At 30.9% G+C, this 15,717-nt stretch overlaps 1 protein-coding gene across 3 annotated transcripts in view; it reads left to right on the forward strand.

Annotated features, from left to right (window-relative positions):
* Positions 1 to 15,717, forward strand: part of Col24a1 (collagen, type XXIV, alpha 1) — a 301,836-nt gene that overhangs the window by 216,412 nt on the left and 69,707 nt on the right. For all 3 annotated transcript variants that reach the window (XM_005385132.2, XM_013514569.1, XM_013514570.1), the window contains 6 exons: positions 5,156 to 5,209; positions 6,995 to 7,102; positions 11,181 to 11,234; positions 11,869 to 11,922; positions 12,560 to 12,616; positions 14,453 to 14,506. In XM_005385132.2, coding sequence (XP_005385189.1) covers positions 5,156 to 5,209; positions 6,995 to 7,102; positions 11,181 to 11,234; positions 11,869 to 11,922; positions 12,560 to 12,616; positions 14,453 to 14,506 — 381 coding nt within the window. The remainder of the gene's footprint in view (positions 1 to 5,155; positions 5,210 to 6,994; positions 7,103 to 11,180; positions 11,235 to 11,868; positions 11,923 to 12,559; positions 12,617 to 14,452; positions 14,507 to 15,717) is intronic.

The raw sequence follows: 15,717 nt of genomic DNA on the forward strand, positions 1-15,717 counted from the left end.
CTCCCGGTACTGGAAAAAAAAACAAAACAAAAAAAAAATGATTTTAGTTTTATTTAATATATGAGTTTCTGCATAGATTTTCTTTGGAAGAAAAAGTTCCAGGATTTTAAAAAACCATTCTTTTATACTTCTAAATTTTTATTCAACCGTATAGATTGTAATTCTACAAAATGTACTTCCCATTCATTAATTCAGCGAAGTTTTTTAGTGTTTTCTGTGAGGCAAGAACTCTGCTAAGCACTGGGTACACAGAAGAAAACTAGGTCCTTGATCTCCGACTTCTTAATCTAGTGGAGAACCCTAACAATAGACGAAAGATCATTGGAGATTGTGATAATGAATGATGTAAATAAATGGGTTGATGAAAAATGAAATTAAAAGATAAGTAAATAAAAAGGATTATAAAAGAAAATAATAGATTACGGGTAGGAAAGCCAGCTGCTTTCCTAAGAGCAGAGAATGTATTTATGCTAAAGCAGTGAGAGGCTTCTCTGATTATTAGCTTGAAACTTGAACAAATAAAAAGAATTCATCGTGCAGTGCACTGTAGGAGAATCCTTTAGAGTAGATGCAACAGCAAGGACCAAGATGTAGAGGTAAGGATGGGCCAAGTAGTGCATTTTTAGAAAATGAAAAGGAAGCCATTACAATTGTTGCATAATGAAAACTGAAAAGTTCTTTGAGATGAGCTTGAAGAAATACAAAGCAGACATGACATACTTTATAAGCCAGGGTAAGAAGATATTTAAAGTATGTTTGAGAACCCATTGAAAAGATTCCAGGAAGAAGGACATAATTCCTTATGGAAATCACTTTATAATTTCTTATACTTATTTAATACCACCTAGGATCATTCATTGTCAAGGGATAAATTAACCTATATTAAAAGAACAAAATAAATTTGGATCAGAAGTATGTGATGAACCCAGCTTCTCTCTAAATAAATAAATGAAAAAAGGTTGGGCTCACACCTTAGTGCAAATGTCTGGGCTTCTCTTTACTTCCCCTAGACTAGATCATATTTTCATTTACCTACTATTTACCAAGAGCCTTAGAGTGATAGAAAGTGTACCTAGTCTACAGTACAGGACACCCTTGTGTGCTGGGTGCTCCATGCTCTACTTGTCAAATGTTAGAAGATGGAAAGTAGAAAAATCTCCTCTTAAAACATTCAGCCATCAGGTATGTGAATTTTCATGGCTAAAAGAAGCAAAGTCCTGGTATTCAAAATGACAAAGAAAAAAGTACTTTACTAACATCCAAAATATTCCCCCTTGCAATAGAAGTGGGAAAGGTGGGGAAATGTGTTTCTCAAGTGGGAGGACAGAATTCAGAAGACATGAAGAGATGTCATCAAGTAGCATAATCAGAAGTTCATTAGCGTAAGGTACAAGTTGAATGGCTTAGGAATTGTTGCATCATAAACAGTATTTAAAGCCATGGGGATAGGAGAAGATTACCTAAAAAGATAAAAGAAACAGGATGCTTTAATTAAAAGGTTGAGCAGAGGAAGAGAAGTCTTTATGTGAGATATTGTAAGTGGAAAGCCAGGGAATCATGTTGCATGAAAACAGAGGCTTAATTTTTTTAGAATGAGTAGAAAAAGTGTTTTCAGTAGAATGAGCCAGTTAAGTTGCCATTCAATCCTGCTATAAAGTCAATTTCAGAAAAATAGTAAGAACCAGGACCCACATGGACAGAGAATGAGAGTTAAAGAAATATTAACAAACCTGTGCATAAACAAGTTTGTGCATAAACAGGTTTTTCAAGACATTTTGCTGTGAGGGGGAACAGAAAATGGGTTTAGAAAACTATACAGGAGAAATGAATGTAGGAAAAGGAAAGGAGGGAGAGATGCATGAGATCAGGGATATTTTTTTGTAAGGAGTAATTGTAAGCCTATTTAAATGTTGCTATGAATCATCCAGTAAAGAGAAAAATTACTAACTTTACGTTTGAATTCGGTACAGTTGTGGAGGACTAATATAATTAAGGGTTCTGTGAATACCATCTTATCCCAGTTTTCTAACAAAGTTTTAACATTTTAAATGTCGTAAGTGTAAGTCATATGCTTTGTATATTAAACAAAGAAAATGTTATCATCCCAATAGATGAAACAAAAAACATTTAGTAAAATTTATTATTCATATATTAACTGTCATACCTAATGGAGAAACTTCAATGAAATGAGCTAAGATTACCACTATAATTTTAAGCCTCTTTGAATATTATTGGGAATGATCTAGTAAAGAAAAAAAATGGTATTTAAAACCAGAGAGACTCACAGTCCCAGCCAGTATATCAAAACAAAAGAAATAATCTAAATTATAAAAATCAATGAGAGGGCCAGGGATGTAGCTCAGCAATAGAGGGCTGACTTGACAAGCAAGAGGTCAGAAGTTCAATTCCCAGTACAAAAAAAAAATTGTGAGAGATTTCAGCCAAATATAGTTAATATACAAAATGGACTCTATTTTTCTTTACCAACAAATAGTTAGAAAGCTATTTTTAATAAAAATTTCAATACTACTAGCAACAAAATTGAGTACCTAAGAATAAATCTATTTTAAAAATCTATAAGAAATGTATAGAAAAATATTACAGTTTGAAAAGCACTGTAATAGTTTATCAAAGAACTAAATAAATAAATATTTCTATTCATGGACAGGAAGCCTTACTATCATAAAATTATCAGTTCTCCCCTAATTGATTTATACATCAAGTTTTAAGACAAACATTTGAGAGAATATTCTCTGATCTCATAGGGGAAGGGAAAGCAGTAAGAATCTCAAGCAAAATACTGAAAGAAACAAGAAAATATTAAAGAATTTGACTACATTTAAGCTGTTAACTTGTGATAATATACAGTGACAAAATAAGTTACAGTTTAGAAGAGACTTGTAATACATAGAATGAGCAAAATACATATGTGTTTATAAATGTTCATATATAAGTGAAAAAAGGAACAGTCCAGTAGAATCAAAGACAGAAGAAGATAGATATCAGAAATTCACACATAGATATCTAATAACTTTATGGGAAGATATTCATTTCCTCCTCAGTAACAAGTAATACAAATTAAAATCACAAATAACATTTCATTTTGCACTCATAGGGTGAATAAATATTAAGCCTGGTAGTATTAAGCATTACAGAAGATATAGAGTAAATAGAATTTGTAAACATTACTGCGGGGGTAAAGATTGGGAAAACCACTTTGGAAAACAACATGGCAATAGCTAGTATATTTGAGGGTATATATATCCTATAATCTAGTAATTCAACTCCAGCATATATACTAAAAGAAAAAATGTTAACTTGAGTGAAAGAGATAGGCATGATTTATTTAGTACAGCATTATCACAGGAAGAAAAATTATAAAAATTTAATCATTGGGAAAATGGTTAAATTGTGATTTGAGAACATAGAATTCTGTAACAGTAAACAAAAAGTGAAAGACATACTGAATAATTATGAAAATAAAATGCTATGTTATAAGTTTTAGAAGATATAAAGTATGATACTGCTTATTTAAAGTTTAAAAAGATACAAAAGGATATATTATCTGGGGGTACTTATAAATGGAATAAAAGTACAAAGAAATATATGGAATAATGAACATAGACAGGACACTGACTATACCTGTGTAGAGAGAGAGGGTCATGTTTGAAAGGTATATTGTATATGGTACTTTAATTTTATATATATATATAAAATCCACCTGTTTCTTCAGGTGGATGGTGAATGCATGGGGTTTTGTTTTATTTTTTAATGTCTTTGTATATTTAAATATTGCATAATATACTTTAAAAAGCAGAAGTTAATGAAGATTAAAGTTTATTGAGCTCTTTATTGTAAGACTAGTACTCTCTAAGCTTTACATGCACTAGCTCATTTACTGTTAGCAACACTTCCAAAAAGTTTTATTATGCCTCTTTTACTTAGAAAGGAAACCCAAGCCCTTGGAAGTAAAGTAATCTCTCGAGACAATATAGCTATTAAGTACCAGAAGCAGAATAGGAAGCTGCTGGAGTAGTCTGGCTTTTGAAACTCACACTCTTACCCTCCATGAAAGTTAATCAGCCTCTTTTTAAAAGGCTTTATTAGCTGCAAAGAACTCAAAGAAGTGCAACTATCATTTCTACCTGTGGATGCAGCTATAATTATACCAGTAGAGCCTAACTGCTTTGGCTTCTGTATTCTGTATTCTGTATTTCTGAGGCTAGAAGACCATTTGCTGTGGTGCATAGGGCATGAGTCATTTTCTTAGGTATCTGTTTATTCATTCAACAAATATTTATCAAGAGCCTGCATAGCACAGTGGTCAACCACAAATTATTTCTTGTCTACATGATTTTTGCAGTTTGTCAAACTTTGCTGTATTTTGCCAAGCTTTAGGGACTCAAATTTGAAATTTCCATCTTCATTTTCCAACTAATAAAAAGAATGTTGTGATTAATTATTAGTCATTTTAGAACTTGTAACCTGGCTTAGTATGGATCACACATAAAAGCCTAATTGTTGTTGATCAGAAAATTTATATGGCATACCACTCTTTACTAATAATAGAGTATATTGAAAACTTTTAAGCTACTTTTGGCTAAAGAAAACATCAACTGAAGTGAAAATATTATTTTAAAAAGTTTAATATGAGTACCTCCTTCTTTCTCCCTGTACTTCCTTCTCTCCTTTTTCCCCTACAGGTCAAAGAATATCTCTTTAATCTTCTCTACTTCAGTGAGATTCTGAGATCTTCCTTGACCATGTATTAGATATATTTTATAATCCTATTCTTTTGCCAATATACTGACCTCACAATAGCTTATAAAAGTGCTGAGGATGCATTTCGGTTCACTTTAACTATAGTCCCATTAATTAAAATCCAATTCTAAAATCAAGTAATTTTCTTACTGAAAAGAAGTTTAATTTTTCCTATTTTGCTAAGTTCTTGTGGGTGACCTTTATAACTGGTAACAGATATGCCTCTAAGTCAATGTGACCTGTTTTTAAATAATTAAATGGACGTGATATTTTTGAAAAGTTGCCTGCATTTTATTTAGTGTTCAGTTAAATGATCATCGGATACAAGTATTTGAACATCTCATTTCTTTTTAAGTATTTATTTCTCTTTTTATTTTATTTTTTTAATATTCAGGGGCCAGATGGAATTGTGGGGATTCCAGGACAAAGAGGTCGTCCAGGAAAGAAGGTAATTTTTATGCATCTTTTTACGCTAGCTTTCTTTCTTCTTGTATGTCCAGAGCTCCATAGGAAGTTGTAACATTCTAGGTATAAGTAATAAAGTTTCAAATTTTGACTTTGAAAGATATATTTTAAATTAATATTGAATTCTTAAATTAATATTGAATTCGTTAGGAGTGAATGTCACCTTGATCATCTAAAGGGCTAATTTTCCAGTTTGTAATTTGTAGAAATTCTTTGCTTTTCCTTTATCACTTGCTTGTCAAAAAGCCTTTTAGTAGATGATAGGTAAGAAAAAAGATAAAATGAAAATACTATAGCATTTATACTATTTGATAAGTTCAGGAAAGTGTTTAAGGGAAAAGATGGTTATAATTTTTCCTGGCTTTATTATTAATATGTTTTCTGAGTTGAAAAGATTAATGACTCTTTTTATCTTTTTCAAAGGGAAAAGATTATGTTTTAATTGTTCCTGACTTTATTATTAATATGTTTTTTGAGTTGAAAAGAATGACTCTTTTTATTTTTTTAAAATAATAAGAACCACAACTACAGATTTCTTGCGTGTGCTTACCTTGTATTTTACTAAAAATGATATACTTGTAAAATTCTAGTACATTATAATAGAAACTTCATCTTCTCATGGAAACAATAATTTGTTCAAATATTAGTGAAGCATAGAAATGGTGTTTCCCACTGGACTGTAACAGTTCATAATATTTATTATAATTCTAATCAGATAATATTCTAGTTCCCAAAGTCCAAGTCTGATATTTCTATAGTTATACTTCTCGTTCTTAGAACTTTTGGACAGAAGAGGACTACCAGTGAAAAAAAAGAAGTGAATGAAGTAACTTAGTTACTATTCATCCCATTAGAATAATCCCAATATTTTTGTCATATATAGTAATATGTCTACAATTAATATGAGATGTAGGAGTAGAGCACTTACCTGAGTAGCATGTGAAAGGCCCTGGATTCAATCCCCAGCACCACATAAATACACACATACATACATACGTACATACAAAATGGAAAATCCATAATAAAATGGATTTTAAACCCTAAGCATAAGAATGAAGATCTTTTCAACAACTGCAATCCTCAGAAAGTAAAATAAAGCCTATAAGCCCCTAGGAATACCAAAAATGTCCTGACTGTGGTTTAGCTTTGCTTTTGTGTCTTCCTGAGTATCAATAATAGAAAAAGTTATTTCTCACTTTAAGAAAATGTTATATAAAAGTAGCTGTATGTTAGTGCTAGAGCAGGACCAATAGGTGTAATAGGAAATAGAAGGTAACCAGTTTTCAGAAGGACATAAAATGATGTTAAAATGATGTGGATTTTTGAAGGCATACTCTAAACTGAAGAGTGATGATCCTAAATATACAGAACTATACACTGAAGGCTTTTTTTTTTTCTTTTGCACTTTGTAACACTGGAATTCTCTATGGAAGCAGACGTCTCGTGTTAACAAGTAGATATATGTGCATAGAGCCATAACAAAATTTAGAGTAAAATTTAGTTATTTTGAAATTCAGCATGAGCAATAGTAGCTATCACCTGCTTGGTTGGTTGAAATCATCTCTTTAGTCTTCTTTTTCCAAAATTATTTTTATTTTTTAAACAATTTGTGTGATGATCACATGTTATTATTGTTAGTGGTGGTTTCTAACAGTGTTAATGCAAAGTTGCTATTTACGGATTTTGCCTACTGAGTATCCCCCTGAAGTAATTCAACAAGTATAAAGTTGTCTTTCTTATCTTTCTGTCATACTTATGTCATCTACAGGGTGATAAAGGACAAATAGGACCCATAGGAGAAACTGGCAGCAGAGGTGCTCCTGGACAACCTGGGGAAAGTGGTCCTAAGGGTGCCAGAGGAACTAGAGGTGCTGTGGTCAGTATTTGATTTGTTTCTAGAACTGAGTCAATGGTAGATAGAAAGGGAATGTATGACCTTAAAGCTTCATCCCTTGATTAACTTTACAGAGAAGGCAATAGTTCCGTTGAAAATAACCTATCTCCACGGGATGGGGAGAATTGTAAGCATTCCACAGTACTTAAATGGCTTAGTGGTTTCTGGACATGAAAAAGGAAAAGGGAAAAACACTGAAAATGGAAATAAAATATGAAATGAGGTTTTTAAAAATCAGATTATAACTCCTAACCTAAGTAGGAAAGTTTATACACAAAGCACTTAAAATCAGGATTTCATATCTTCTAAAATATGTTGTCATGGTTGACCAATTGATTTAAAAATTAGGTTTACATGAAATGAGATGCTTGGATTCCCATGCTTTATCTGTAGATTGTTTTTCTACGCACTGTTATTACTTATATAAGTTAAACATGTATATGTTTAATTTCTTGCACAAACTTTGCATGATATTGGAAACAACTGTAGCATGATATTTCTGAACCTGCAGTAGCAAAATTGTTTTGCTATTCTATTCTGGACCTGTGCAGAAAGTCACAGAATGAAAGAGATGTAAAATATTTAGAAGGTTGCCCAATTTAGTCTTCTGACTGTTTCCATAAACATCATTACCAAATGCAGATATATTTTCTCACCTCCATTTAAATGTCACTAATGCAGGATTTTTTACCAAGACCTTTGAGAGACCATTGCACAATCCATTTTTTGTCTGAGTAAGATTTGCCTGAGGCTCATTTTACACATTCCATTTCTTACTGACCTTTTGGTACTTTGGCCCTTTCTTATTTCCTTTTATTTCAATTACTAATATTTCTCTGTCTTTGGCCTACATGTTTGAAAATATTACATAAGATTATTAATTTTAGTAAACAAAAAACATAATATTTAAAGAATATTGCTTTCAAAGTAGTCAACTAGGAAGTTTTTGATCTAAAAGTATTTACTTTTTAAATTTTGACAATTGTTCCCAAATTGCTTTCAAAATGGTTTCACCAGATTTACATTCCTGCTGTCCACATTACATACTAATCCATTGGTGTTTGCCAATCTGATGAGAAGATATATTTAATTCTTCTTTCTATTTATATTTCCCTATTTAAAACTAGGTAATTTGTACTTTTTTTTCCTGTAGAAATTGCCTATTTATTTATACTTTATGTTTTCTATTATGTTATTGCTTTTTCCTTATTAATTTGTAACCACTCCTTATATATCTTAAATATAGTTTTGTTGAATATGTTGAAAAATATATTATGAATATATCTCCCTTTCTGCTGTTTAGCTTTCAGTCTTGTTTATTTCTTTTTCTCTGTTCTTGTACTTTCGTATTAAGTTTATTCTTAGTTTTCCAAATGAATTTTATTCTCATTGTTAATAAAAGCTTTTTGCCATTACATTAATTACTGGTATTATATGAGGAATCTATTGTTTTCACATTCTGATCTTATACCCCCAGTAATAACTTAGGTGATTTTTATGGTTCATTTAGTCACCTTTACTTATTTATCTTACTGGCTTATTACATTGATTAGAACTTCTAGAATGTGAGTAGAAGCCATGATGAAGGAAAAGTTATCCTGTGCCTGACTGCAGAGAAAATATTTCAAATACTTATTCACATGCATTGTTTGCAGTTGTCTTTTCAAACATACTATTTCTTTAAAGAAATTTGTTTCCACTCTTAAATGAAAGTTTTGATCAAAAGAAGACTTTGAATTTTATTAAATTCTCCTACATTTGTTTAGATAATGCCACACTGTCCTTTGTTCATATAAGGAAATTCATTAGTGGATTTCCAAAAGTTGAAACGATCACAGATTCCTAGGACAAATCTTACTTAGGTATGTTTTCATTACTTTTTGTTTTTATTGCTCTATTTGGTTTTCTAAGATTTTATGTAAGAATTTTTCATTTATTACATTGAGTTTGTTTTAAGAATTTTGTGTCATATTCATAAGTAAAATAGGCCCATAGGTTTATTTTTTATTTTTTATTTTTTAGTGTAGTCTGTAATGTCCTTAATTGGGTTTGAGTACAAGAGTTGAACAAGTCTTACAAAATAAGTTAGTAAATTTTCCAGATTTGGCTGTGTCCTATAGGTTTAGAACATAGATATTATCTGTTACTCAAAAGTATTGAGGATTGGAGTGATAGCATACTGTTTTGAGTATTTGCCCAGCAGGTACAAGGCCCAGGCTGGATCCCAGAACTACAAAAAATTAAAGTTAAAAAAGTTTTGATAGGATTTGCCTTTAAAACAATCTGAGCTTCATGTTCATTTATGATTATATCTTTGACTTTTTATTATTATTAGGTCTTTTCAATTTTTTTCTTCAATAAATTTTTAAAGTATTTTTCTAAAAATAATTATTATGTAGATTTTTTAATTGAATAGATAAAACTTGTATTTATTACTTTTCTTACAATTAAAAAAATATTTTGGGGGTTAGAAAGATTGTTTTTTACTCAACTTTTTTTCTGGCTTTCTTTTTTATTAATTTGTGCTTTAATATCATTTTCATTCTCTTTTTTTGGCCTTACGGTTCTTTTTCATATCTTCTTGAATTAAATATTTAGATCATTTGTTCTATTTCATTAACTTATTTAATAAGTATATATTAAACTACCTCCTTCTAAATGCCACTTTAGTCATAACTCTCATATTTTTATGTTGGTGTTCTCACTAGCAAGAGTTATTTTAAAGGTGTTTTTCATATACTTAAAGTGAATATTTTTAGTGTTTACAGCTCACTTCTGTTTGTGTTCCATTATAGTCAGAGAATGTGATCTATATGATTTCTGTTTGAGAGCATTTGTACATATATAACATCTTTCTTTGCACATTTTCAACCGTTTTCTGTCTTCAACCACAAAATTTTGGTCCACTGATAATGTTTACTTGTTCTTCAGTGTTGTTATTACAAATAAAAACAATAGCTTCTCTCTTTATCTCAGAAGGATTAATGAAATAAGCATATGTCATTCAGCCATCTTGATCTCATATGTGCTAGCTTCTTAGAGCACTTCATTAAATTCTCATGCTACTTTCAACTAGTACTATGAACTCAGTGAATTGAGCATGTTACTTGTCTCAGGAATTGCGGAACTCTATTTATTTTTTTTAATTGATTTTATGAAGTTCTTTTTTTCAGACTGAAGCCTGAACTTAACTGAATTAGTCTAAATTTACTAATTAATGGTTAATGATTGCAATATGTATTATAGAACTGAGACTTCAGTGGTATAATTAAACAGAAAACACACATGCAGGATCAAGAGACTTGGTTCTAGTACCTCATTAGTGTGATATTAGGCAAGTCATAAACCTATTCTGTGCCTTCATTTTCTTATATCTTCCTAGTTTGAAACTCAGATAGAACAGCAGATGTGGAAACTTTTTAATACAGTCATATAAGAAGATAGAACTTTTGTGATCATTATTTTTGCTTTTCTAAACTTCACCTTTTTAATAGTTTAGGGAGATTTCCTGATTAGTCTTTAATTTATGTGGTTTCCCTACTGTAAAATATTGATAATGAGAAATTATAGAGTGATCATCACATGTAAATTATTTGTGTTTTAACAACTTTTACCAAAATTAAAACCATATTTATCATAGCATCTGGAATCCTTAATGAGTATATAATTCTCCTCAATCTCACAGTGATAATATCAAAACTTCTCAGACTTCATTTTTCAATATTTAGTGACATGCATCTACCATAAATTGTGACAGACAGAACTAAATTTCCAAGCATTTTCTAGCAACCACTAGTATTCTGAAACTGAAAGTATTTCTTTTAATATAATTAAGACTGTTTATACCAGAAGTAAATTATAGAGCTTTTGTGGAACTTCTGTGGTTCAGAAGTAAATAAAGACCAACATTGGGTTATTACTTTTTTGTTTTCCGATTTCAAACTAGGTAGAATTTCAAATCATGAATATCTAAAGGTGAAAACTTAAATAACAGATATATATTTAATGATATAAACAACTTTCCGTTTTCTTTCTCATTAACATTTTATTTATCATTTAGGGTCCTTTAGGATTGATGGGACCTGATGGAGAACAAGGAATTCCAGGATATACGGTAAATATTTCTAATTTTAAAAAATATTTATATTTATACATATATATACATACATGAAAAATTTATATTAAAGATAATATTCAAACTGTGCAAATCAAGATTAAATCTTCTGATAAAACTTCATGAGTGTCTTTATGAGGAATAATAAAAAATACAGTGAGTGCTACTATGGAGTGCATCTAACAGAAGCGCAGGTCTGTAGAAACATTACAGTGTGTCTTCATCTGCCTACTACACCAGATTTGGTGCTATGCCACTCCTGACTGTTCCCCAAAGTCGTAATGACGAAGAAAGGTAAACATTTTGGATTGATTCAGGACATCAAGACAATTATGACACTGCAACTAAAACCACAAAAAAGAACTTTTAGAACTGCTGTAGAAAGTCACAAGAATGATAGGATAAGTATGTTTGAAGTCAGGGATATGATTTTGAAGGGAATGAATAGCAATGTGTTGTTTACTATAATAAATATTTTAAAGATTTAAATATCCACTGTAATTTTTCATCCCCCTATGGAGTGGATCCTATTTTTCCTTTCAGAATAGTACAATCTCTAAGACTGTGGGCTCAATGCCTTAGGTAGAGCATATACCAATGAAATAGAGACTTTGTACCTGTTTGTATTTTAAAGGGCCATCAAGGTCAACCAGGACTCTCTGGGTTGCCAGGACCTAAAGGAGAAAAGGTATGTACTGACATTTTAGTTCTAAATTCAAGACATTGAATTTATGACTTTTCCTGAAAGAATGCATGGAAATATTTTCAAGGGATAAAAATATGACTTTTTCAGTTGGAAATTTTGCAAATTCTAGAAGAACACAAATACCAAGGAGCTAAAATTTAAATAAATTATTAAAATATCTTCCGTTGTTTTTTTTCAATACTGAGGTAAAATAATGTATGTGTAATATTTTGTAGTCTACGGTTTTGTAAAAGTAATTAAAAGTAACTGTAATTTGTAAAAGTTATGAAAGAGAGTATGTGACACTAGATTAGATGACTAAAATTTATATTAAAAATGAGTTAGAAATAACTACAATAGTATTCTTGATTTATAGTATCATTGAAAACTGACACATTCAAAAAAATTTTAAGATAGTTTTTATGTAATTAAAACAGATTGATATTTCCAAGAACTATATACCTCTACTAATGATTGTGTATGAAATATGACATATTTAGCTTGTTAGGTAAAACTTTCCTACTTTAGAGATAAAATCAAATTGTATATTTCCTAAAATATTTGATAATAATGGGCTATATGTCTTTAAAGTCTATTTTGTTAGTTTGGTTTCCTTAATAATTCGTTATTTTCATTTTAGGGTTACCCTGGGGAAGACAGCACAGTTCTAGGACCACCAGGGCCTCGAGGTGATCCAGTACGTTTTTTTCAAAAATTATTTTGACACATCAAGATGAAATATAATCATAGAGTCTTAATGTCAGTCTTATCTTTTCAAAGAGTTTTAGTTTGTTAATTTTACAGCATGGTTTGATGGGAGAGCAGTATTTGCTGTCATAAAATGTAATGATGGGAAAGTCTTCTATGTGGAAAATATGCAGATCATCATCCTTAGCCTAATATGAGTTTAAGACAGTAACTTCCAAAATTTAACTGTCAGCAGTAAAAGCATAACTTTTTACTGAGCTTGTATAAAACTTATATTCTTTTGACTTTCTAAAAGCAAGTATTTCTTTAATTATCTAATTAGATTAATTTCTAAAGTATTGAAAATCCAATCTGCTGTTCATAGTTTACTCACAGCTGCCCAGTGATTTCACAACTCTTGAAACCAGTTATTACAATCAGTAACCTTTAAAGATCATGGATCTAGTCTTCTAATTGAACATTTTAAGAACTAACTGTAACCAGAGCTTTTGAAAAATAACTATTGTAGCTTTAATGATCTGAATAACTATCTCTGTACTCATGTTTGACTAAAACTGTATCTAAAAGACAAATTAAATTGGAAGATAAAAATGCATGACCCACAGAAATAGATATAACTGGTTATATTTTTCCATTTTCCACATAATATCATTTAACATAAAAATAACCCTAAAGTACAAGATAGGAATATGTAGCTAATCCTGATATTTTGATCTGGCACTTTAAAGACGTAGAAAGTTATACTTTAGGAACAGGAAAGATTTTTTTTTTGTTTTGTTTTTGTTTTTGTTTTTCTCGGGTAACGGGAACCGAACTCACAACTTTGCACTTGCCAGGCAGGCGCTTTTGCCGCTGAGCTAAATCCCCAGCCCCTAGGAACAGGAAAGATTCTACTTTCTCTGATTAAATTAAATCGCTTTGTATGGAGGGAAACTTCTTTATACAAATATGTAGGTTTCTTTATCAAGTATATTTTAGTCTGTCTAAACCATTAAGAGAGGAAAATATATGGAAATAATACAAAAATTTAAAAGTAAATTGAAAAAATTGATGAATGGTAACATAGTAGAACTTATGTTTTCCAAGATTTAAGTATGTCAGGATCAAAGACTGTCAACTGAAATATAATACATACCTATGTATTAAAAGCCTAACATAATAGCTATGGTGGTTTTATCCAGTATGTGTAAGACCAGCATGAAATCCAAACCAAAAATACCCTAAATGATTAAAGCAGAGCCAGAGATTATTGTCTTTATACTGTTTCTATTAACTTTGTTAGTTTCTGCCTTAAGGATTAAAGTTTATAGTGAAATTTTTGTTAAATTAATTTATGCCTTGAGAATTAAAAAATTCACAGATTAAGAAATACTAGTAGAATTTTATGAAGAAGGTAAAGTAGAATTAACTTAATTATCTTTGTAAAGATCATTTAATTTTATATAAAATGGAATTAATAAATGGATTAATGATCCTGCCTAAATATTTTTCACTCATTTTAATATTAAAGATATGTTATTTTGCCATCATTTATACCATACTCTGTACTACTCACTCAAAATTCATATTTTAATTGGGTATCATTCCTTCAAAATTTTTCCTGCAGAATCATTATGAGTTTCTTTTTATCTAATTCAGTGTTTAGTATGGTTTAACGTTCTTAGTGTCATAGAAATTCGATATTTAGAATTATTTAGTGGAATTAAATGAATTATTATATATTAGATTTTATATTTGTTGGAAAATCATAAACCATACTGATTGTACCATCTACATTCACAATCACAATAATGAAATTGATTGTTTTTGTGTGTGCTTTCTCTAGGGCCCAATAGGGGAACAAGGAGAGAGAGGAGAGCCTGGAGCAGAGGGATATAAGGTAATTTCTGAAAGTTTACACCCTACATCCAAATGTGAGTAGGGTTCTCTGTGGCTATTCTCAGTTTCAGGTGAAAATAAACATCACTGAGATAAGTAGTAATGTTTCGATACTAGAAACAACCTAGCCCTTTCTACTATCTGTTCCTAGAATCATTAAAATTAAGTAGTGTGAAGAATATATCAGACTTTTAATAAAATTAGTTAATAGGATAATTGATCCAAGACATCCTTCTCTCAAGGTAATATTTCCTGTGGTCATGTCTGAAAGGCAGATTTGACTAGCCTGACTGAATGGACAAACTGATAGATATATAACTGTCATTATTCAACTGATTTTCTCCAGCCTTTTTTTTTCCCCTAGACTCTCTGTCCCCAGTCATAATGGTCTCAAATCTATTCTCCACTTAACCTGTTCTGTCAAATGAAATTTATTTATTCCCCATGCTGTCTGTCTCTCTGCCAGAATATTCTTGCTTTACTGACTAGAACATTCATCCTTTGAGATTGAGTTTATCATCACTTCCCTTATAAAATCCTCTCCAAGTTTCCCTTGGCCATCCAACTTAACTCACCACTGGTATCATCCGTCAAAATCTACCATTTCCCATAAGCTCTTTTAAATGGTTTTATAACAACATTTACTATAGCATATTTAATTTTAACCACTATGTAAGAATGATCACTGCCAGCTTTTATTGGGATAAATCTGAGTAATTATAGTGTAATTCCTATGAAGCCAGTTTGTCTTTCATGAGATTTATGTTTGAACTTCACAAAGCCAGCCAAGACATTGATTATTCTACCATTATTCTGAAAAGTCCTCTTTACTTCTACACACAAGGGGTGGCCACAGATAATTCTGAATTTTATAGTTAGCTCATTTGCGCACCCTCATTGCACTTTGGAACTCGAGCTTTTCACCAGCTACTTCTGTCCAGAAATCTGTCTGAGAAATGATGCACGAGGAGTCGAATTTACTCGAACCATACACCTCCTTGATTTTCCTAATGCTGGATCTTCGCTGACTGTGCTCCTGCTCTGCTACTAAACAAAACAGGGTCCTTTGTAGTAACAGTTTCCTATTTAGTGTGGCCATTTGGTATACAGCAATCTTGCCAAACTAGCTTTTCTCTCTTGACACTGTTTACTTCCTTAAACAGGATTCATTTTCTTTAGCAGGAAGTTGAAATGTGAAACCATAAATAATTG

This window comes from Chinchilla lanigera, unplaced genomic scaffold (genome assembly GCF_000276665.1).
Source record: "Chinchilla lanigera isolate Chin_1 unplaced genomic scaffold, ChiLan1.0 scaffold00022, whole genome shotgun sequence".
Taxonomy (NCBI): Eukaryota; Metazoa; Chordata; class Mammalia; order Rodentia; family Chinchillidae; genus Chinchilla; species Chinchilla lanigera.